This window comes from Bos grunniens, chromosome 5 (genome assembly GCF_055505025.1).
Source record: "Bos grunniens cultivar Pamir isolate PY7600 chromosome 5, Bosgru_T2T1.0, whole genome shotgun sequence".
Classification (NCBI taxonomy): Eukaryota; Metazoa; Chordata; class Mammalia; order Artiodactyla; family Bovidae; genus Bos; species Bos grunniens.
The window spans coordinates 103,626,582-103,648,599 of NC_141169.1; the positions used below are offsets into that span (position 1 = coordinate 103,626,582).

General features: G+C 41.8%; 1 protein-coding gene across 1 annotated transcript in view; it reads right to left on the reverse strand.

Moving 5' to 3' along the window:
- The window catches only part of LOC147372835 (antigen WC1.1-like), a 51,329-nt gene extending 32,730 nt beyond the window's left edge, over nucleotides 1-18,599 (reverse strand). Inside the window, exons 1-4 of the mRNA XM_086402115.1 lie at nucleotides 18,476-18,599; nucleotides 11,336-11,656; nucleotides 951-1,259; nucleotides 545-853 (exon numbers count right to left, since the gene is read on the reverse strand). Coding sequence (XP_086258241.1) covers nucleotides 545-853; nucleotides 951-1,259; nucleotides 11,336-11,656; nucleotides 18,476-18,548 — 1,012 coding nt within the window. The 5' untranslated portion in view covers nucleotides 18,549-18,599. The remainder of the gene's footprint in view (nucleotides 1-544; nucleotides 854-950; nucleotides 1,260-11,335; nucleotides 11,657-18,475) is intronic.
- Between the last annotated feature and the right edge of the window lie 3,419 nt (nucleotides 18,600-22,018).

The window sequence follows — 22,018 nt, forward strand, 5'->3', positions numbered from 1 at the left end:
ATGGATCAATTCATGGTCATGTGATCACTCAAAGACATACTCTACAGTAATAAAAATTAATAAAATGCTTCTATAAGCAACATTATGAATGAATCTCAAATATAATGGTGATGCAATGTTATACACAAAAGAAAACATACTGCATAATTTTATACACAGTTCAAAAAACAATAAAACACTTTATGGTAGTAAAAGTTAGGAAGGCAGTTTTAGCTGGAGAGGAGGGAGACACAGTCATGGGGAATGAACAGTGACTGTGATGCTGGGAATGTTCTCTTTGCTGATCTGGGTACATGACTGAAGTCTACACTTACTGCTTTTACATTATTTTCTATGATTATATTTAAATAATAGTGTTATTTAAAAATACATTATTTCCCCTTACCACTTCTTGCCCTGAGTTGGAAAATGAATGAACAATGAGAAGAACCATATTTCACCATGAAATATCTGACTTTTGATGCCAGTTTCCTGTCACTCTGCTCTACAGGACATTTCACTCCAGGAGCATCCTGAGTACGGGTACCCCTTCACCCTCTCTTACCTGAGCAGATCACAGAGGCCGTGTTGCCATGGGAACAGTCAGGCCCACCCAGGATAGTCACAGGACAACTCCACAGGAAGGACTCCATCCCAGAACAGTGAAATCGGACTGTTGAGATCTGATCACTTCCTTCCACAAAGTGTGGTCCTCTAGGGGTGGAGATGGCGACTCCACAGTTGAGCTGACGACAGACAACATTGGCATTGGCCATACTCCAGTGGGAGGCACAGAGTGCTCTCCATCGTCCAGAAATATTCATCTCCACCTGCCCCTCACACTGAGAGGAACTGTTTGTCATGAGTCGGACTTCTGTGTACATTGGTAGAAGAAGACAGGGTTTCAACAGTCTTATTTTCTCACCTGAACAAGGTAAGTGGAGAGGTTATAAACCTGACCTTCATCTTACCTGAACAGACAATCTGAACAGCTCCACTGTGGTGACAAATGCCCCCTGGACAGGGCACTCTGGGGCAGGACCAGAGCTCAGTCTCCTCCCCTTTACACCTGAACTCTTCAGCCCAGACCCGGCCACCTGACTTTCTGAAGGGCACGTGTCCCAGGACAGACAAAACCTTGCCACATCTCAGCTCTGCACAGATGACCTGGGCAGTGGGGAATGTAAAGTTCCCATCAGACACTGGGGTCCAGTCTTTTCCAGAATGAACTTCTACTCTCCCTGAGCAGGGTCCATCTCCTTCAGCTAGACGCATAAATCCTAAGAGAAACAAAGGGAACCAGTGAATGAAGTTCTTGATCCTGACTTGACAAATGGAAACAACACACACAGGCAATGATGTGAATGCTTTTCTTTTCCAGGAGTGGGGTATGGAGAGAGAATTTGAGAGTTGGTGTCAGAATTGCCTTTTCATGAACAAGATTCTGAAGAGAAATTCAGAAGAATTTGCAGGGTCAGTTTGGGATAACTGTATCCCAACAATGTATACTCTGAGAATGGTTAGAAATATGAATTCCTTATCTACAGGCCTGGGAACTACGGAGCCCAAGACCTATCATCAGAAATGGCTGAATACCAGGAACATGTAATTTATCATTGGTTGGAGAAGTGAATTTTACATTTAGGAGCCCAGGACTACAGAGCCCAAGGAAATTGCATAATGTGTTGGCACTCAAATGTGAATGTAGACATATGAAAAACAGAACCACCCCAGAAAGACAAGGACTATGACAGAGTAGAGATCTGTCATTAGACAAAGTCAGAAAATTTTCCTGAGACTTGTGAGGCTATTATTTTGAATAGCTTTCTTTCCCAGAAGCTAGTCCTCAAGTGACTTAGGTAAGGAAAATCATGAAGCAGAATCTAAGAAAGCATGCCAACCTGTAGGGAGGTTGCCTGAGAGAAGAAATATAGACATTATAAATAATCAACATTTATGGTTTTTATATTTTTCTGATAATTGTTAATGGCAAAAATTCCAAGAATTTCTTGGTAATTTCAGTGAGAAAGAACATGAGTTAAGAAAGCTCGGAGAGTCATAGAAGAGGGGTTGTGGTCCTAACCATCTCTCTTGAAACCCCAGGATTTGTCAATGACCTTGGGAGAGAGTGAGTTCTGATTGGAAGTTTCAGGACTGTGAGTTTGCCAAACAGTTCCTATTACAGGTATTTCTTCGAACACAGGAATCACAGAAAATGCTTAGGAGTGATATTTAACTAATTTTAATCCTATTATTGTGCTTTTTCTGTATCCATATTTGACATCAAGATGATAGAAAAGGAGATTCCCCTGCTCTCATTCTCCCACAGAAACAGGGTGCCCCCAGCAACATGCCTGCCAACTTCAGACAGAACTGTGGACCCAGAATCAGCTCCATAATGTTGCTCCAGCCCTGCACCACAATGGTCCTGGGCAGTCCTGTCTGCCCAGACATCCAGAAGGAGGCACAACCTGTTGGAAACTCTGGTAATAGGAGGGCCAACTGCAGACCTGAGTACGGATTATGAAGCAGCCCTTTGACTTATCCAGACCCACTCTACCACAGTAGGGAGGCAATCCTGACCATGCAGGAACCCAGAGAAAACCACATCCATCCATGCCTTTGCTACATACCCACTGACCATAGACCCCAAAGCAGCTCCAGGAGCAGCAACATAACCTAACTCCAGCTTTGCTAGTCCATGATTCCAGAGGCAGTGCTATCAGTTCAAGGACAAGGCAGTAAATATTTACTTGTGGAAACCAGTCTGTAAAGTCTGGAGGAAGTGTCTGCTCCTTCAAATGCACAGTCACCAGTGCAAGCCTATCCAGATGATGAAAAATCTAGCAAACATGACACCACCAGAGGAAACTAATAAAGCCCTAAAACTGATCCTAAAGAAATAGAGATCTATGAACTGCTTGATAAAAAATTCAAATTCATTGTTTTGAAGCTCAGTGACCTACAAAAGAATGCAGAGAGACAAGTAAATACAGTCAGGAAAGCTATACATGAACAAAATGAGAAGCTTCATGAAGAACTAGAAAACATAAATAAAAGAACCAAAAAATTCTGTAGCTCAAGGATTCAATAATTGAATTACAAATCCAAAGGAAAGCATCAAGGAAACTCTATAATGGAAATCAAAGAATAAGTAAGCTTGAAGACATTCCATTTGAAATTATCAAGTTAGAAAGTCAAAAAGAAAAAAACAGTGAACAGAATACATAGCACATATGGGATACCACAAGCAATATATATATTTGAGAATCCCAGTAGGAAAAAAGAAATAAAGGAGCAGAAAGCTTATTCAAAGAAATAATAACTGAGAAATTCCCAAATCTAGGGAGGGAAATGGACATCTTGATTCATGAAGCCTGAGTTCCCAAATAGGTGGAAACCAAAGAGGTCCACACCAAGACATGTTATGATTAAATTACCAAACTTTAAGATAAAGAGAAAATTTTGAAAACAGGAAAAAAAAGTGACTTGTCACCAAGAAAAACCCTTTAAAACTAGAAATCTTGAAGTCCAGGAGAGCAGCATGATACATCAAAAGTACCACAAGAAAAAAACCTTGCCAACTCAATCATCAAAGCTTTACATGGATAAACTGTCCTTTAAAAATGGGGGTATTAGATATATATATATACATACATACACAAAAGGGCTTCCCAGGTTTCTCAGAGGTAAAGAATCAGCCTGCCAATGCAGGAGATGCAGGTTCAAACCCAACCACCACCACCACCAAAACAATAATGTATGTATATTATATAATATGTGTGTATATGCTATATAACATATACATGTTATATATACATTTGTGTGTGTGTTAGTTGTTCAGTCATGTCCAACTCTTTGTGACTCCAAGGACTGTAGCCCACCAGGTTCTTCTGTCCATGGAATTCTCTAGGCAAGAATACTAGAGTGGGTAGACAATCCTTTCTCCAGGGGATCCTCCCAACCCAGGGATCAAACCTGGGTATCCTGCACTGTAGGAAGATTTTTTACCATTTGAGCCACCAGGCTCAAATGACATATATATATATATATATATATATATATATATACGACAAGCAAAATCTGAGGGATTTCATCATCACTACATTACCAAAGTGCTAAAAGGATTCTTCAAGTTTCAGTGAATAAACAAAACAATGATACAAAAGTATCTTCACATATGAAACTGTAAATCTTACTGGTAAATCTAAAGAGAAATATAGAATATTGTAATATTGTAATAGTGCCACATAACTTGCTTTTAACATTAGTATATAAATATAAATCAAAAGACCATCATAAGAGTAACTATAATTACAGAAAGCTGCTGTTGGAAACACAATATAGAAAGAAGTAAAATCTAATATCAATCACTTAAAATGTAGGGGAGAAATAAAATGCAGTTTTTGCATGCTATTGAAATTAAGTTGTTTTCATAACAGTACTTAAGTTTGCTATAGACTGTTACAGCTAGAAAATGTTTTATACAAGTTCCATGGTAACTACAATAAAAAGTATAGTACATACACACACACACACACACACAAATGTTTTATACAAGCTCCATGGTAACTACAATAAAAATTATAGTACATACACACACACACACACACACACACACAAAGTATAGTACATACAAACACAAAAAGAGAAATTAATCAAAGCATACCACTATAAGAAATCATCAAGCCACAAATACAACACAGAAGAAAGAAGGAGCAAGAAACTATAAAACAGACAGAAAACAATTAATCAAATGGCAAGTAAGTCCTTATCTTTCAATATGATTATAAATGTGAATGTACTACACTTTCAAATGAAAAGATATAGATTATCTGAATGGATTAAAAACAAGATCCAACTACATACTGTGTATAAGAGACTCACTTTAGATTTCATGACTCAGGTAGGCTGAAAGTGAACAGGTGGAGAAAGAGATGCCATGCAAATCATAACCTAAAGAGATCAAAGTCAGGCAAAAGAGACTTTAAGTAAAAAACTGTCACAAGAGACAGTTCAACTGGAAGATATAACAACTACACAATATATACACCCAACATTATAGCATTTCAATATACAGGACAGCATGGACAGCTCTCAAGGGAGAAGTAGAAGCAATACTTTAACAGTAGAAAACTTCCATATCGCACTCTCTATAATTAACAGATCATTCAAACAGAAAATCAATATGCATTCTTCTCAAGCACACATGGAATATTTTCCAGGGTAAATGACATGTTAGGCTACAAACAAGGCTTAACAAATTCAAGAAAATTTGAATAATTCCAAGTATCTTTTCTGACCACAGTGGAATGAAACTAAAAGTCAATAATGGTAAGGAAACAAAAAGTCATGAATAGATTGAAAGTAAACAATATACATATTTTAGACTGTATTTCAGAATTGTACTTTCTATGTCTATAATGAATGCCATTGGACTTTTGAGAAGGGTTACATAAAACCTGTAGATCACTTTGAGTAGTGTAGACATTTTAACAATATAGATTCTTCCAACCCATGAACACAGGATGCTTTTTCATTTATCTATATCTTCATCAATTTTTTTCATATATATTTTATAATCTTGAAAGAAGGTGGCATGCTGCAAAAAGAGAGGGAGAAGAGAATAAGAAAGAAGCAGAAATCAAGTAAGGCCTAATTTGCAGAATTCTGAGTTTCAAAAGCCTCAATCTGTACAAAATACACAAGTATTTAGGGAAAATAGTTGTTAAATTAGTAACTAGAATATTTCATTGCACTCTGCTCCTCCTATATGTCACCTAACTGTTCGATCCTTTCTCATTTCTCCCACGTCAGACAAGAAAACACAATTTTAAAACATATGGATGGATGGCAAATAAAATGGAAAAAGGAAAACAACTGCTGTAGAAGTAGAGTGTAATTTGGGTATGTGGCAAGCAAAAGTGGGATAACAAGAAGTTTTGAAGTTAAAGTGGAGAGACCAAAATAAAAATTTATCACTTTGGCATCCAAGGAACATATTTTTAAGAGAATGCAATGTAACTCAATAAGAAACATTGTTTAATTCATCAAGTCAAATTCCCTGCTATTTGACTGTATTTATATTAGTGTCTGTATTCTGATTATTTATTGCTAGAATTCTTTCTGTTAAAGGACATCCTAGCAGTGCCCAACATCCAATCAAAAAAGTACAAGGCTTTCTAAAAAAGAAAAGTGTAACTCATAGCAAAATTTTAAAAGAGCAATCACTAAAAACAGATTCCAGAATAACCAATTATTTAATTGACTGCTAATAAAAACATTAATGTAAATATGCTTAGCAAAAAAACTAAAAGAGAGAAAAAACTAGAAGATAGCCAAATGGAACTTCTAAAACTGAAAAATCAATATATGGAATGAAAAATTGTCTGGATTAGCATAAAAAGAGGTTAGATGTGGCAGAACAAAAAAGGGGGTGGGGAAATTAAACACCTATCAATAGAGACTATCCAAACTGAAGCAGAGAGGAAAAAGAGGCAGAAAACGAACCATGGATGGGAAGTGGCACTTGGGACAAGAGTAAACCATGTAAAAATATGTATATTTGGAGACTCAGAATAAGGGATGAGTAGAAAACTAGTTGTAAATAATGGATGGAATTTTTTCCAAATTTAATGAAAGATATAAACCAAGCCAAAAAGCTAAACAAACTCTAAAAGATAAAAATAAGGAAAAGTACCTCAGACACCTGATAATATAATTATGGAAAACCAATGATAAACCAAAAAAAAAAAGCCATGAAACATTGACATGTTATGTAAAGGAGGACAACAATAAGTATTACTGGCTATTTATTAGAGGCAATGCTAGCCATGCTGCTAAGTCGCTTCAGTCGTGTCCAACTCTGTGCGACCCCATAGATGGCAGCCCACCAGGCTCCCCCATCCCTGGGATTCTCCAGGCAAGAGCACTGGAGTGGGTTGCCATTTTCTTCACCAATGCATGAAAGTGAAAAGTGAAAGTGAAGTCGCTCAGTCGTGTCTGACTCTTCACGACCCCATGAACTACAGCCCACCAGGCTCCTCCGTCCATGGGATTTTCCAGGCAAGAGTACTGGAGTGGGGTGCCATTGCTTTCTCCAATGCTAGCCATAGGCCAATGTAAAAATATCTTCAGTGTGGTGAAAATTTCTAAACTAGAACACAGTCACTGGTGAAAATATTTTTAAAAATTATTAAAAGTTAAAATATTTCATATAAAAACGATGATAGAATTTGAGACCACCAAACCATCACTACACACACACAAAAATGTTCCAGTAAGGTATTCAAGCTACAGGAAAGTGATAACATGTGAAAATTTGGGTCTACCCAAAGCTATAAAGACTGCTCTAAATGATAATTCTGTGAGTAAATACAAAAACTATTGCACATTTTTGAGATAATAGAATATTTAAGATAAAAATAGCAGCAACATTTTATAAGATTTATTAATTTGTTTTATTATTTGTTAAGTGACAAACTGTCATTTTAAGGGCTTCCATGAAAACTCAGTTGGTAAAGAATCTGCCTACAATGCAGGAGATCCTGGTTCAATTCCTGGGTTGGGAAGATCCACTGGAGAAGGAATAGGCTACCCACTCCAGTATTCTTGGGCTTCCCTGGTGGTTCAGCTGGTAAAGAATCCACCTGCTATGTGGGAGACCTGGGATCAATCCCTGGGTTGGTAAGATCCCCTGGGGAAGGGAAAGGCTACCCACTCCAGTATTCTGACCTGGAGAATTCCGTGGACTGTTTAGTTGATGGGGTCACAAAGAGTCGGACACGACTGAATGACTTTCACTTTCAGTTTTCCCTTATCATTTTAAGGTAAAATATGAAAGATGGAAGACTATAATGACTTAGGCTCACCTCCTCTCACAAAAGCACAAAAATCACAACTAACTTTTGAACAACCATCAACAAAAAAAGAGTATAACCTATTAAAAATAATATTCTACATCCAAAGACAAAGAAGAAGCCACAATAAGATGGTAGAAGGGATTTATTTACAATATAATCAAACCTCATACCCACCAGGTAAATGATTAACAAACTGGAAAATAATTATATAATAGATTACCCACAGAATGTTTCTGAAACTCAGGTCAAGCTCCCCACCCTGGGGGTCTGGCATCAGGAAGAGGAGCCCCCAGAGCACTTGGCTTTCAAGGACAGGGCCCTTGATCATAGGAACTCCACAGGAACAAGGGAAGGGAAGTGAAGTGAAAGTCATTCAGTCATGTCCAACTTTTTGTGATCCCATGAACTGTAGCCTGCCAGTCTCCTCTGTCCATGAAACTCTCCAAGCCAGAATACTGGAGTGGTTAGCCTTTCCCTCCTCCAGGGGATATTCTTAACCCAGGGATTGAACCCAGGTCTCCTGCATTGCAGGCAGTTTATATACTGTCTGAGCTACCAGGAAAGCCCAAGAATACTGGAGTGGGTAGCCTATTCCTTCTCCAGTGGATCTTCCCAACCCAGGAATTGAACCAGGATCTCCTGCATTGTAGGCAGATTCTTTACCAGCTGAGCTCCCAGGGAAGCCCACTGGGGCCCAGGGGAAAAACCATGACTTCACAGAAGCCAAGGACAGACCTACCTGCTTGTCTTATAGAGTCTTCTGGGGAGGTGGGGGCAGCTGTGGCTCACTGCAGGGACAAGGACATTGGTGGCACAAGTACCAAGGAGTACTCATTGGCGTGAGCTCCCCTGGAGGCTGCCATTTTGACACCAAGACCTGGCCCCACCCAACAGCCTGCAGGCTCCAGTGATGGGATGCCTCAGATCAAACAACCCACAGGGCAGGAACACAGCCCTGCCCATTAGCAGATAGGCAGTCTAAAATCTTCCTGAGCCCACAACTGCCTCTATACACATCTTTTGGCATGGCTCTGCACACCAGAAGATCAAGAAGTAGATTCTCCCACTAGTCAGCAGGCACCAAAACCTCCCACCAGGAAGCCTGCACAAGCCTCTAGATGAGTCTCACCCATCAGGGGGCAGACACCAAAAGGAAGAAGAATGACAATCCTCCAGCCTGTGGAAGAGAGACTATAAACACAGAAAGTTAGATAAAATGAGACAGCAGAGGAATATATTTTAGACAAAGGAACAAGATAAAATCCTAGGAGAACAACTAAGTGAAATGGACGTAGGCAATCTGCCTGGGAAAAAATGCAGAGTAATGATAATAAAGGTGATTCAAGATTTTGGAAAAAGAATGGAGGCGTGGAATGAAATGATATAAGAAATGTTTAACAGAGAGCTAGAAGATATACAGAACAGAGTTGAAGAATAATACAGTAAAAGAAATGAAAAGTGTACTAGAAGGAATCAACAGCAGAATAAATGAGGCAGAAAAATAGATAAGTGAGCTAGAAGACAGAATGGTGAAAAGTCACTGTTGTGGGACAGAAAAAAGAATGAAAAGATGTGAGGATAGTGTAAGAAACTTCTGGGACAACATTAAATGCACAAACATTCACATTGTAGGGGTCCCAGAAGGAGAAGAGAGCTGAGAAATATCTGAAAAGATAATAGCTGAAAACTTCCCTAACATGGGAAGGGAAATAGTTACTGAAGTCCAGGAAGCACAGAGTCCTAAATGGGATAAACCCAAGAAGGAACGTGTCAAGACTCACATTAATCAAATTGACAAAAGCTAAAGACAAAGAGAAACTATTAAAAGCAACAAGGGGAAAGCAACAAATAACTAAAAAGGAATTCTCATAAGTTTATCAGCTGATTTTTCAGCAGAAATTTTGCAGGCCACAAGGGAGTGGAATGATATAACTGATAACAGAGGGAAACCTACAATCAAGAATACTCTACCCAGCAATGCTCTTATTCAGATTCTATGGAGAAATCAAAAGCTTTACAGACAAGGAAAAGCTAAAAGAATTCAGCACCACTATACCAGCTTCCATGGAGAAGGCACTGGCAACCCACTCCAGTACTCTTTTTTTTTTTTCTTTTTTCTTTTTTTTCCAGTACTCTTGCCTGGAAAATCCCATGGACGGAGGAGCCTGATAGGCTGCAGTCCATGGGGTTGCTAAGAGTTGCACATGACTGAGCGACTTCACTTTCCCTTTTCCCTTTCATGCATTGGAGAAGGAAATGGCAGCCCACTCCAGTGTTCTTGCCTGGAGAATCCCAGGGACGGGGAGCCTGGTGGGCTGCCATCTGTGGGGTTGCACAGAGTCGGACATGACTGAAGTGACTTAGCAGCAGCAGCAGCAGCATACCAACTTCCAAGAGGTAAAGGAACTTTTCTAGGCAGAAAATTAAAAGGCCAGAGAAGAAAAAAGAAAAGTATGAATAAGAAAGCTTACCAGTAAAAGCAAACATACAATGAAGTTAGGAAAGCATTCACACACAAACATGATACCAAAACTAGCAATCGTGAGGAGAGTAAAAATGTAAGATACTGGAAACCCATTGGAAATTAAAAGATCAGAAACTTGCAATAGACTGCATATCAAAACCTCATGGTAACCACAAATCAAAAATCTACAATATATATTCACACAATAAAGAAAAAGGAATTCAAACACAGCATTAAAGATAGCCATCAAATCATGAGAAGAGAACCAAAGAGGAAGGGAAGAAAAAAAGACCTACCAAAAAAATACAAAGCAATTAACAGAGTGTCAGTGAGAACATACATTTCCATAATTACCTTAAATGTAAACTGATTCAATGCTCTAACCAAAAGACAGAGACTAGCTGGATGAAAATGAAAACAAGACATATATATATATATATATATGTGTGTGTGTGTGTGTGTGTGTGTGTGTGTATTTGTCACTTGTCCATGGGTCCTCACACTCCATTTTGGGAGCACCACTGCTTGGATCAGGGTGTTCTACTGGCACCTCCCCCAAGTACCCACCTACTGATATTCTGTCTCTCTAGGATCTGTGAGTATAATAAACTCACACCTCTCCTTACCTGCACCTCTCCTATATCCCCTCTTAGAGCTGCACTTGTCTGACCATCCCATGAAAAAAATACAAAAAACTACGATGGTACTACTACTACATTAACCTAATTAATGTAGGTTCAACCAGGCAGTTGTACATGTATGAAACATTTGATCTCACCTCACTGCCTCCTGTGACACATCACTCAGACCAGAAGGGCACAGTGCACACTGGATCTGGAGCCTTTACTGTCCATTGCCAAGAAAGTCCTTCTGCTCCCTTGAACACCTAATGCTCTAGAAATAACTGTGTGACTGGAATCTTCACCCAAGTATGCACTAAAGTCTGTGATCCATATTCTTATAGTTAGGCTGGGAATGAGACTGAGGCTTTTCCTGCTGGAGATCCCCTCCCAGACCAGACAAGCCTTACCTGAGCAGACTACTCCAGCATCCTGATCATGGGAAAGGCCCTCAGGACGATAGTCTTTAACAGTAGGATAACTACACTCTGTGATATCTGACTCTGTCCCTTTGCAGTAAATAACATTAAACCAAATGGGGCCAACTGCTGGTCCAAAGTGAACTCTTTGGAGAGCATCAACAGCAGCTCCACAACCCAGCTGTCTACACACCACAGCTGCCTCTTCTAAGCCCCACTTGTAATTATTCACTGTGCCCCATTCTCCTTGGTGCTTCACTTCCACTCTCCCCTCACAGCGGTGACCTCCATCCTTCAGCCTCAGCTCCAGATCTGCAAGAGAGACACAGACACAGATGCAAGACAGATTTTAGTGCACCATGCAGTAGTGTACTGTCAAGTAATAAAAAATGGACACTCTGATCTCTGAAAAAAATTCCCTGTGTACAGCATTTGTTGACTTCTGTGGTATATATATATATTTCCACCATGGCCAACTCTAAGCTCCCGATGTGCCATCACCAAACCTGGAGCAGGAAGAGAGGCAACAGGTGTTTCTCGTGAGCCTGTAGAACCTGTAGAACCTGTAGAACCTGTAGCCTGTAGAACCAGCTCCAGGGACACCACCGAGGACAGGCCTCCAGAGACTCTGGATGCTGCCCTCCCTGTAGATATGCCCAAGGCTACTAGGGCCCAGCTTTCCCATCTCAGTTACAGCTCATGGCCCAGGATCCAGGGAGGAATCCTCCCTCTCCTTCCCTGTCCATAGGGAGCATCTCATCCAGCTTAGGAACAGAGGCTGGGGTAACAGTGTGTACAGTGTTCTGATTTTTTCTGTTGCCTGGTATCCACATCCTTGTGTAATCCCCACACTTGAATGTACTTAGTAACATGCATGTAACAAATGGAATTTGGCAAAAGTGATGATATGTCACTTATGAGATTAGATTTCAGTTCAACAATCCACCAAAGTCTGAATGCTGCTAAGAACCAGGTAAGTACATGGCCGATATCCTCCCCTGGTTGAACGTTCAGATGACTGCATCCTTGTGAGACATCATGACTCCAAGGATCCAGGTAATCCATGTCAATTCTTGACCCACAGAAAGTGTGAGATACTAGGTGTTTGCTGACTTAAGCTGCCGAGTTCAGCAGTAATTGGTTGCACAACAACACATAACTAATGCAGGGCTTCCCTGCAGAATCAGAAGGCAGGGGTGAACAAGCCGGGGGTTTATACGTGAGCCTTCACTGCTTCATCCAGGTGAGACTTCTTCCTGTGTGATCAGGCCTGCTGCCTGGTCCCACCTGGAACTGGGACCCAAACCACCTCTCTCTATCACATCAGGTCTCACCCAGTGTCCCAGGCTCCTGCCTGCCTGTCAGGAACTGAGAAATGAGTTCCCTGAGACCTTGATCAGCTCCATTAGCTTTAAATTCAGGTCAGAAAATGAGAATCTTTCTTACAATCTAACAAGACGTCATCCTTGGGGCACCCTTGACACCACTCAGATCTCTGTCCCTGCCCCCCAACGTGCTCTCACTCTGGAAACCAAAGTGGTGCGTCACAGAGGGAACATCTGGGGAAATGCTGAATTGGAGAAGATCCTGGTGTATAGTCAGATCAGGCAGGCAGCCACCCAAAAACCAGAGTCTTGCAGGTTAAAAAACAGAAATTATTTATCTTATCACAGTTCTGGAGGCTGGTAAGTCAAAGATCAACGTGCTGGCAAAGCTGTGTTCATTCTGAGACCTCTGCTCTTGGCTTGTAGTCATGGCTCCCTCACTGTGTGCTCCCCTGGCCTTTCCTCGGGACAGATGCACAGGGAGAGAGGGAGGAAGATCTGTCTCATCCTCTTTTTATAAAGTCACCTATTGGATTAGGGCCACATCCTTATGACCTTATTTAACCTTGATGTTAGTGGTTTAGTCGCCAGATTGTGTCCAACTCTTGTGACGGCATAGACTGTAGTCTGCCAGGTTCCTCTGTCCTTGGGATTTCCCAAGCAAGAATAATAGAGTAGGTTGCCATTTCCTTCTCCAGGGGATCTTCCTGACCCAGGGATCAAACTTGCCTCTCCTGCATTGGCAAGAGGATTCTTTACCACTGAGCCACCAGTGAAGCCTATTTAAGCTCAATTAATTCCTAAAGACAGTGCAGTCACACTAGGGGCTAGGATTCAACATATTAATTATGGAGGGACACAGTTTAGTCCACAGACCCAGGGAGGTCCATTCTAGGAAGGAAATATAGATACTTAGCGGGAGGTAAAGGAAACAGTAGAAGTAGAGAGACATCCTATGGTGCTTAGTCAGATTTTTCAGAAGTCTGACACTGATATAAGAGTAAAGGATTGAATAGGATCTTGAAAGCACACAAGAAGCTATTTTTATTAATACTAAATGATTAAAGTGAAAGTGGAGAGTGAAAAAGTTGGCTTAAAGCTCAACATTCAGAAAACGAAGATCATGGCATCTGGTCCCATCACTTCATGGGAAACAGATGGGGAAACAGTGGAAACAGTGTCAGACTTCATTTTTGGGGCTCCAAAATCACTGCAGATGGTGACTGCAGCCATGAAATTAAAAGACGCTTACTCCTTGGAAGGAAAGTTATGACCAACCTAGATAGCATATTCAAAAGCAGAGACATTACTTTGCCAACAAAGGTTCGTCTAGTCAAGGCTATGGTTTTTCCTGTGGTCATGTATGGATGTGAGAGTTGGATTGTGAAGAAGGCTGAGCACCAAAGAATTGATGCTTTTGAACTGTGGTGTTGGAGAAGACCCTTGACAGTCCCTTGGACTGCAAGGAGATCCAACCAGTCCATTCTGAAGGAGATCAGCCCTGGGATTTCTTGGGAAGGAATGATGCTAAAGCTGAAACTCCAGTACTTTGGCCACCTCACGTGAAGAGTTGACTCATTGGAAAAGACTCTGATGCTGGGAGGGATTGGGGGCAGGAGGAGAAGGGGATGACAGAGGATGAGATGGCTGGATGGCATCACTGACTCGATGGAAGTGAGTCTGAGTGAACTCCGGGAGTTGGTGATGGACAGGGAGGCCTGGCGTGCTGCGATTCATGGGGACACAAAGAGTCGGACACGACTGAGTGACTGAACTGAACTGAAATGATTAAAATTTTATTAATGATAAAATTATCTATGGAGAGGCAGGTCTTTTTTAAGTACTATAAATACGAAAATAGTAAGACAATATCCTTGCCTACCTGGAGCTTTTATCTAGTTTATGACACAAACACATAGGTGATTTCATTACTGTGAAGAGTTCTAGGAGAGTTTCTCCGTAATGGTGGGCTTGCTTATTGAGGCTATCTCTTCTGCTGAAAAAGTAGAATTAATTTACTAAAAATTATCTAAAAGCATTAAAGACCTGATAAAATAGGAGGGGAAAAATCAGCCCAAATCTTAAGGGTGCTTGTAAATTCATTGAGTTTCAAACAGATAGAAAACATTAAAAAAAAAAAAAAAAAACTAACCAGAAATTCTGGGGCTGAATAATACCATGAGTGAACTGAATAATTTAATACAGAGCATCAAAAACAGACTTGACTATCAGATAGAGAAGGAGAAATATTATATGAAATCCCTTGTATATGAATCCAAAAAGAAATTTTAAAAATGGACTTATTTACAAAACAGAAAGAAACTCACAGATTAGAGAACTTAACTTATGATTGCCAAGGGAAAAGAATGAAGGGAAGGGATAGTCAAGGAATTTGGGACCGATTCCTACATACTGCTATATTTAAAATGGATAATCAACAAGGGCCTACTGTACAGCACAGGGAACTCTACTGAATGTTATATGGCAGCCTGGATGGGAGGGGAGTTTGTGGGAGAATGGATACACACATATATATATGTATGGCTGAGTTTCTTTGCTGTTCACCTGAAGCTATTGCAATATTGTTAACTGGCTATACGCCAATATGAAACAAAAAGTTTTACAAAATGCAGAGTTGACCAAGCAGAAGACTCAATGAAATAAAACAAAGATAAGTCGAAATTATCCAATCAGAGGAGCAAAAAGAATGCAAAGGAATACAGGAAACCTACAGGAATTATGGATGCCATTAGGAGAAACAAGGTATCCAAGATGCCTGCTCAGTCCTGTCTGACTCTTTGCGACCCCATGGACTGTAGCCGACCAGGCTTCTCTGTCCATGGGATTCTCCAGGCCAGAACACTAGGATGGGTTGCCATGCCCTTCTCCATGTGATCTTCCTGACCCAGGGATCGAACCCGAGCATTGGCCTTTCCAGGTGGTGGTAGTGGTAAAGAAGCCACCTGCAAATTCAGGAAATGTAAGAGGCATGGGTTCGATCCCTGGGTCAGGAAGATCACATGGAGAAGGGCATGGCAACCCTTGACTACTGAGCTACTGAAATAGCTCAGTAGTCAACTGAGCTATTTCAAATCCTAAAAGATGATGCTGTGAAAGTGCTGCACTAAATATGCCAGCAAATTTGGAAAACCCAGCAGTGGCCACAGGATTGGAAAAGGTCATTTTTCATTCCAATCCCAAAGAAAGGTAATGCCAAAGAGTATTCAAACTACCGCACAGTTGCACTCATCTCACACACTAGTAAAGTAATGCTCAAAATTCTCCAAGCCAGGCTTCAACAGTACATGAACCGTGAACTTCCAAAACTTCAAGCTGGTTTTAGAAAAGGCAGAGAAATCAGAGATCAAATTGCCAAAATTCGTTGGATCATCGAAAAAGCAAGAGAGTTCCAGAAAAACATCTGTTTCTGCTTCATTGAGTACACCAAAGCTTTTGACTGTATGGATCACAGCAAACTGTGGGAAATCCTTAAACAGATGGGAACACCAGACCACCTTACCTGCCTCCTGAAAAATCTGTATGCAGCTCAGGAAGCAACAGTTAGAATTGGACTTGGAACATCAGACTGATTCCAAATTGGGAAAGAAATACATCAAGGATGTTTATTGTCATCCTGCTTATTTAACTTATATGCAGAGTACATCATGTGAAATGCCAGGCTGGATGGAGCACAAGCTGGAATCAAGATAGCTGGGAGAAATATCAATAACCTCAAATATGCAGATGACACCACCCTTATGGCAGAAAGTGAAGAACAAAAGAGCCTCTTGAGGAAAGTGAAAGAGGAGAGTGAAAAAGTTAGCTTAAAGCTCAACATTCAAAAAACTGAGACATCTGTGGCATCTGGTCCTGTCACTTCATGGCAAATAGATGGGAAAACAATGAGAACAGTGGCTGACTTTATTTTGGGGGGCTTGAAAATCACTGAAGAAGGTGACTGCAGCCATGAAATTAAAAGACACTTGCTCCTTGGGAAAAAAGCTATGACCAACCTAGACAGCATATTAAAAAGCAGAGACATTACTTTGCTGACAAAAGTCCATCTAGTCAAAGCTATGATTTTCCCAGTAGTCATGTATGGATGTGAGAATTGGACCATAAAGAAAGCTGAGCACTGAAGAATTGATGAATTTGGACTGTGGTATTGGAGAAGACTCTTGAGAGTCCCTTGGACTGCAAGGAGATCAAAGCAGTCAATTCTAAAGGAAATCAGTCCTGAATATTCATTGGAAGGACTGATGCTGAAGCTCCAATACTTTGGCCACCTAATGGGAAGAAATGACTCATTTGAAAAGTCCCTGATACTGGGAAAGATTGAAGGCAGGAGAAGAAGGGGAAGGGAGGATGAGATGGTTGGATGGCATCACTGACTCGATGGACTTGAGTTTGAGCAAGTTCCAGGAGTTGGTGATGGATAGGGAAGCCTGCGTGCTGCAGTCCATGGGGTCGCAAATAGGCAGACACAACTGAGCGACTGAACTGAACTCGCGTAGTAGTCACAGTCATAGTATGCTGCTGCTGCTGCTAAGTCGCTTCAGTCATGTCCAACTCTGTGAGACCCCATAGCGGCAGCCCACCAGGCTCCTCCATCCATGGGATATTCCAAGCAGAGTACTGGAGTGGGGTGCCATTGCCGTCTCCAACAGTCGTAGTATAGAGAGCTCCAATATAAATCATTACAAAATGACAAACATCACAATTTTAAAAACACAAATGTCATGAGCAAGCAATGAAGGAGGAAATGAAGCATTAAATTAGTGAATATATGCTAGTTTTTGCCTATGAAACTGGATAAGATTTTAAAGCTCGATAAAAAGCAAATGTTGGTGAGGGTAAGTGGAAACTAATATTCTCACACAATACTAGTGAAAATAAAACTCAGTGCAAACGTTTCAAAAGGCATTTACTCTCTATGCACCAAAAGCCTTAAGGATATTCATAGCCCATGAAACAACAGTTCCACCCAGGGAACATCATTAGAGAAATAATCATGAATAGTCCTTACATTTAAATACAGAAAAACTCAGAGCAACTTTTTCTGTAATAGCAGAAATGTTGAAAATTACTAAATGCCTGATGAAATAAAATTTATATTTTAAGGCAGGGCAAGAAATATGAGAGGCTGGAGGATGGGAGAGAGGACCGAGAGAGAGGCAGGCAGGTACAATAATCTCTGATCTGGTTACATGCAACAGACATGACACCTGACCCTGTGGGCACCCTGTGTGCTTCACAGACCAACACACTCAGTCCCTGCTCAGTAGTCCCATTCCTCTCACATAGACAGACTCCATACCCTCATACAGCCTCATACACCCACAGGCACCCTCACATGCACCCTCACACACACACACACACACACACACACACACACAAGCACAGAGCCTACAGGAGCACAGACACAGGAAACATGGGGACCCAGGGGCAGTGCTCACACATCAGGCTTGTGGAGCATGTGGGAACAGCCCAGAGTCCCAGCTGAGGGCAGTCACTGGACCTTCCGCACACTAGGAGCCACTGGGACTCTTAGAAACTCCCTGAGAACAAGGGAGACAGTGGAGGGACTCAGGCTGACCCAGCTCGGTCCAGACCAAACCTCACTGTTCTGTAAAATCTGCAGCAATGACCAGTGGACCCCACACAGGAGAGGGACCGGTATTCACAGTCAGTGTGGCTCCTTTTTGGTCAAAAACACTGATGCTCTGCTCCAGAACTCCAGACACCTTTCCCTTCACCAAGGCATCCACTCCCTGCTGTGGACCCAGGACAGAGGGGCAGCTCTTACCTTGACCACCCACCACGGTGCCGAGGAGGAGGACACAGAGTCCCCGCAGGGAGAGGTGTCTGCTCAGAGCCATCTTGACTTCACGTCCTCAAGGTCACAGTCCCAGCTGCAGGATCAGCCTGTGAGGAGGTGTCAGGGTGCCAACTGGGGTCTATATAGACCACCCCTTACACCCTCTCTCCTGGGAGCCAATAGCAACACCTTTTACCATTTCAGGCACTATCGGAGGCTGCATCTGCCACTTTCTGCAGCTCAGACACCAATGAACTTCTGCATCTTCAATATCTCCTTATATGAACAACACGGTCCTTCAACCTCCTGCTTCCGTGGTCCTGAGAGCCGGGCTCCATGACCGAGGCTGGTGTAGAAAAGTTGCATCAAAAAGCATGAGTGACATTTTCTCATCTGATCACCCAGACCAATACCATAGACTGTGAGATCTGTCAGGGTCAGAGGAGGGGATCTGTTGGCCTGTGGAGAATATTTCTGATGGAATCAAGCATTGATCCTCCCTGGGACTGAGCTCAGGGACAAAGAAGAGAACTACAAGAAGGCTTGAAATACAAGCATATTTATCAGGCCAGCAGAAAGTGAGGACCAGGAGCACAGGAATTCATAGGTGACCACGGTGGGAGTGAGGTGGGACCCATCAAGTGGAGGGTGAGTTTGCTTGTCTTTTCCCCCCTTCTCAGAAGGATCTGTAGCCTGGGTACTGAAGCACGTGCATGCATTCTCTGTTGTGTCCAACTCTTTGCAACCCCATAGACTGTAGCCCTAACAGACTCCTCTGTCCACAGGATTTCCCAGGCAAGAATACTGGAGTGGGTTGCCATTTCCTTCTCTGGGGGATCTTTCTGACTCAGGGATTGAACCCACGTCTCCTGTGTCTCCTGCATTGGCAGGTAGGTTCTTTACTCCTGAGCCACCTGGGAAGCCCTATAAGGGATTTTCAGACACACTAAATCCCTTCCCCTTTATTGCATTTCAGTTTGTGTGAAATATCCCTTTCAGCTAGTCACCAAATAATGCTTCATGAGAGAAAGAGATTGCTGTTATATGAAGCAAAGAGAAAGTAGGAGTCATCATTCAACTCTAGCCTGCCAAAATCAGATTTGGGGATCTCTAGAATAAAACATGTAGTTTAGAAAGACTTAAGTTTCCTAAACTTTACAGTTTCCCTCTTTGCATATTGACAATTTGGTTTGATAAGATTCATTGTATTGTTAGCCATTACTAAAGAAGATGCAAAATATAATTTAAAGGAACTACCCCAGACAAAAGGAAAAATAGAAAATATTATGCTACACAGTAGCTACAGGCAAGGGGTCAAAGTAGAGGCCTGTGAAGCAGAAAAGAAAAGGGTTCATGCTGCCTGAAACTATCAGTCACCCCACCTCCTTCATTGTACGTTTAACAGGAAAAGCAGCGACAAGAATGGAAGCCCGGGTGGATGAGGGGACAGATCAAAGCAGAAGGGGCTGAAGTTCAGTGTGGCCATTGCTGCCTCATTCTGTTTTCACTGATCAGAAGAAGCCCCCCGATGGTAACCAGAAAGTAGTCCTGGGGTGAAAAAAGACTGAGAAGGACAGTAAGGGGATATAAGATAGTGAAAAAACTCAAGGTCACTAACATGCTACCCCCATGCCTCATGCCCGCTAAGGCTAAAGATTCCCATGATGCACCCCTGTGGTCCACACACGCCCACACTGAGGCCCCCTCACCTGTCTGACTCTCATCATTTCAGCAGAGATGGGGGAAGGACACATCTGTGACACACACACTTCAGAGTCCCCACCAGAGGTCAGAGATGGATGGCTCTATGCGCCCCACCCCCCCACACACACACCTTAAGGTCTCAGTGAAGCCAACACTGAGGGCAGCTGTGGGCCAGTCCACAGCCCTGTCACATCCCCGACCAGATGGACTCCTCATCCTGGTCATCAGACATAGCTGCTTCTCTGTCCTGTCATGCCTATCCTTCCTATTTGAGACTCAGGTAAATGAAAAGGGAGAAAAGTCAATTGAAAACATTTTTTTTTTCTCTCTTTCTATTTAAATGTGCTAATATTTTATTTTACAACAGTCACTTACTTGTTCTGTGTTCCTCTCACTTCCAAGCCCCCATCTGTACATGAACTCCAACTCCTTCTGTATGTTTGACACAGTAATGATAAAACTGATTATAAATGTCAAAACCAGAATATAAACTCAAGGGCTGGAGTAGGACCAGTATCTGCTCAGTCGCTTAGAGTCAATGCTCTACTCCCCCTGGGGCCCAGAGTCATCATTCCTTACCCAGTTATGAACTCCACAGCATCACCAAAATCCATGAGGCAGACACCTAGAACACACGACATGCTTCCTGGGGTCCACTCATCCCTCCCACAGGATGACACAGGGGTGCATTTAATGGACCAGGTACATACAGTCTTACCTCGGGATTGAGATCTCACAGATAAGACACTGTTAGGGGCTCCAGATTCTATTATAGGGAGGGGTGGGCTGGAAAGGAGGGGCTAACTCAGGGCTAGTATAGGGTCCCCAGCACCCACTACCCCAGAGCTGGGAGTGCAGCGTCAACATGGACCAACTCATCCTCTGATGGAGGTATGTCTTCTCTGACACATAAAATCTCAGTGTCCAATCTCATCCAAGATTTGACGGAGGAAAGCTTTAGTGAGGACACCAACCAACTTTGTCCACAATGAACTTGAGAGAGTGTACCTCAGGTGTCAGGAGAACAGACTTGGGAGCCAGTTTGCTCTGTCATGACACAGAGCTCAGCCACACACCACGTGTGTGACCTTGTACAGGGTCCTTACACTCTCTGTGTAGTGGCTCAGTCTGTAAAAGGAGAGTTATGTTTGTGCCTAGATGACAGAGTTTTGGTTAGAATTAAATGAGTTGGCATTAGTAAGAGATATAACCTTTAGTTACTAGTAGTACATAGTAGTGATAGAGAAGCAATATTAGGGCCCCTCTCTCCATCCCATCCCAGGAATCACAGAACTCTAGAACAGGAATTAAATTCTGTTATCTTGAGTCTTGACTGGAGCTATCAAAATTCTCCCAGAGTTTTGACATGCTATGATGGTGATTGGTGCCAGAGTTGTGAGTCTTCCACACATCACCCCTTCCCTCTGTCTCCCATTCTACTGCTCATGAACTTTGACCTTATCAACTGTGAACCTCATGAATTAAGTTGTTTACTTGCTAATTTTACTTTATAAATGGACTTGGTAAAGGTTCTTTGTATAATTCACCTTCTTATCCCCAATGCCTGCTGATTAAAAATCCTAAATGATGTCTCTTGTATACCTGAATGAATGAATGTCAGCCAGGTATTTTACACAAATCATTTCAATCAAAAGAAATCTTTTGAGAAATAATTTAACTTGTTGTGAGGACCTAAGAGCACAATGCAAGTTGTGTCAACTTTTGTAATGATATTTCAATATAATTAAATGGTATAAGCTATGCATGGTTCACTTCATACTTTGCTGCAATGAATGCAGTAAATTGCAATACCAGAAACAAGGCTAG